Source organism: Bison bison, unplaced genomic scaffold, assembly GCF_000754665.1.
Source record: "Bison bison bison isolate TAMUID 2011002044 unplaced genomic scaffold, Bison_UMD1.0 scf7180017864089, whole genome shotgun sequence".
Classification (NCBI taxonomy): domain Eukaryota; kingdom Metazoa; phylum Chordata; class Mammalia; order Artiodactyla; family Bovidae; genus Bison; species Bison bison.
In genome coordinates this window covers 198,663-201,015 of record NW_011494661.1, presented here as the reverse complement: position 1 = coordinate 201,015, position 2,353 = coordinate 198,663, and the positions used below count along the sequence as shown (strand labels likewise).

At 56.3% G+C, this 2,353-nt stretch overlaps 1 protein-coding gene across 1 annotated transcript in view; it reads left to right on the top strand.

The window, feature by feature from the left end:
- Positions 1-2,353, top strand: part of LOC104987242 (chromosome unknown open reading frame, human C11orf95) — a gene marked incomplete at its 3' end in the record, with an annotated part of 8,700 nt that overhangs the window by 3,778 nt on the left and 2,569 nt on the right. The window contains 1 exon segment of the mRNA XM_010838084.1: positions 1,809-2,349. Within this exon segment, the coding sequence (XP_010836386.1) occupies positions 1,809-2,349 (541 nt within the window).

Genomic DNA, 2,353 nt, shown 5'->3' with positions numbered 1-2,353 from the left:
CCTCGGAGGCAGAGCTGGAGGGGCCCCGAAGGACCTGGCCTGGCGCCGCGGGGTGCGCGCTCTAGGCTGTTGGGACTTGCGTCCCCCGTCCCTTTCTCTTTCAGACTCCCAGGTGGTCTCCCTTAACCAGCTGTCTCTTAAAAAGTCTGCCCAGACCGTGGGTCCCTTTCCGGGGCTTCCCTCCAGAGGAACTGAGCTGGGGACTCCGCTGCTTTAAGTTGGGCTGTCTTCTCTGGGGCCTCTCTAGAGAAGGGCACCCTTTTTCTTTTTCCCCTATGTTCTCCCTGGAAGAGAGCATAGCTTGCGCCTCTTGGGGACCTATCAGTACCTTCCCCACGGGCGGGCAGTTTTTAAAGAGATGGGCTCGCCCACAATGTCATCACTCCCCTTCTATCCGCGCGTTACCCCTCCCATCTTTTCAGAAATTTTGCCACAATCTGTCAGCTATAGCGGGACCAGCCAGTCCTCCCCGTTTGCTCTCAAAGGAGGCTGTTTCTCTGTGCGGGGTCAACGGTTTAAGAGCCCTGAAGCTTGCGTCCAGGCTCTGGAGCTTCACCCCTAATCCCAGAGCTCCCCTCCCAGAAATTCCCCATCCCCTTTTGTTTTTAAAGACTCCCAGCTCCTCCCCTTTTTTCGGCTCTTAAAGGGCCAGTCCACCTTAGACTAACAGATCCGGCGCTGGAAGGATGCTGAGAGACCAGCTAGCTTTCCAGTGCCTTTGCAGACAAAGACACTCAGGCCCAGAGAGCGGACATCACCTACCAAAGGTCACAGAGCAAGTTACCAGTGAAGCCCGGAGTCAAACCCAGGTTTCTGACTGAAACTAGCGCTTTCTTTTTCTTCTATGTACTTAAAACAAAGCCAAACAAAAACAGGGTGACAGGAGCCCCCTCTGATCCTGGCTTTTGTTTTCCATATGGTGAGATTCTCTACTGGGAGGATGACCACACCTGTCTATTCCGCCTATTTGGCCAGGAGACCCTTTTCTAAATGAAATACGGTCCAAATTGTAGGGAAAGTGGGGGGTACTGCTCAGGGTCTCGGTTTGGCAAAAGGGGACACCACTGGGTTGGTGGCCTCTCCACTGCCTGCCCACTGATTGCTGGGCAGTGGCCAGCTCCGGGCCAGAGCAAAAAATAAATCCCCAGAAAGACTTAATGGATTCCGGTGGGTGGTGGCCACTCCCTGCTGCAGTATCTTCAGTAGCCGCTCAGGTGGCCCTCCGGCTGGTCCCTTCCAGTCATCAGCTCTCCCAGACTCTAGTCCTAAAAATTCCTTTCTCTGGAGGTGCTGACAGCTTTGTCATGGGGTCCCTTAATTTGGGGACCTGACAATGCTTAGTACCCCTTAAAATGGGCCTCTTAGGAGGGTGTATTTGAGACATTATTGCAGAAAGGGAAAAAGATCATCTTTGGGTGGGGCCCTCCGGGCTGGGGCCTCGGGCAGTGGGTCCTGTGTGCAGACAGATGCCCCCTTTGTTCTCTGGCCCCGCTGCCCGCTCTGCTCCGGCTATAACCGCCGCAGCAGGCTGCTCCCCTGGCTTTACCCAGACAGTGCTCATCCAGAAGGGGTGCCTTGCAGAACCTGCTGCCTCCTTGGCCTTCACCTTTGTTTTTTGAAAAAAATTAGAGCTCTGCCCTGCATTCTTTTGTTCCTGATCCTCTCTTAAAGGGGTCTCACTCTTTGTAAAGGACCAATGTTTTGACTCCCTGCTCTGCCACCTCCCTTTGATTGCTCTTGCAGTCCCTTTCCTGCCCCTGAACAGACCTCTCTCCCACCTCCGTTCTCTTGCAAAATGGAAGCCCTAGGCTCTTTCCCTAGAAATCTTAGAGACTGAGAAACTGTCTCCCTTTCCCCCTCCCCCCCCTTCAGGGCAAGATCTTCAGCTGGAAGGGGGTGCCTTAGGGTCCTGGGGGAATGCCCCCCTGCCCTCCTCCAGGGCCAGGGGACCAGCATCTTCAGGCAGGAAATACTCAGACCACTGTGAGGCCCGGGCCTCGAGGCCTGGAAAAAGCCGCATTCCTGGCCGTGACCATCGTCGCTACTACCATGACCACTGGCGGCTGGAGTACCTGATGGACTTCAACCCTGCCCGGCACGGCATGGTGTGCATGGTGTGCGGCAGCTCCCTGGCCACTCTCAAGCTCAGCACCATCAAGCGACACATCCGTCAAAAGCACCCTTACTCCCTGCACTGGAGTCCCCGGGAGAAGGAAGTCATCAGCAACAGCTGGGATGCCCACTTGGGGCTGGGGGCCTGCGGAGAGGCTGAGGGGCTGGGGGCCCAGGGGCCTGAGGAGGAGGAGGACGACGACGAGGAGGAGGAGGAGGAAGGGGCTGGCCTCCAGGCTAG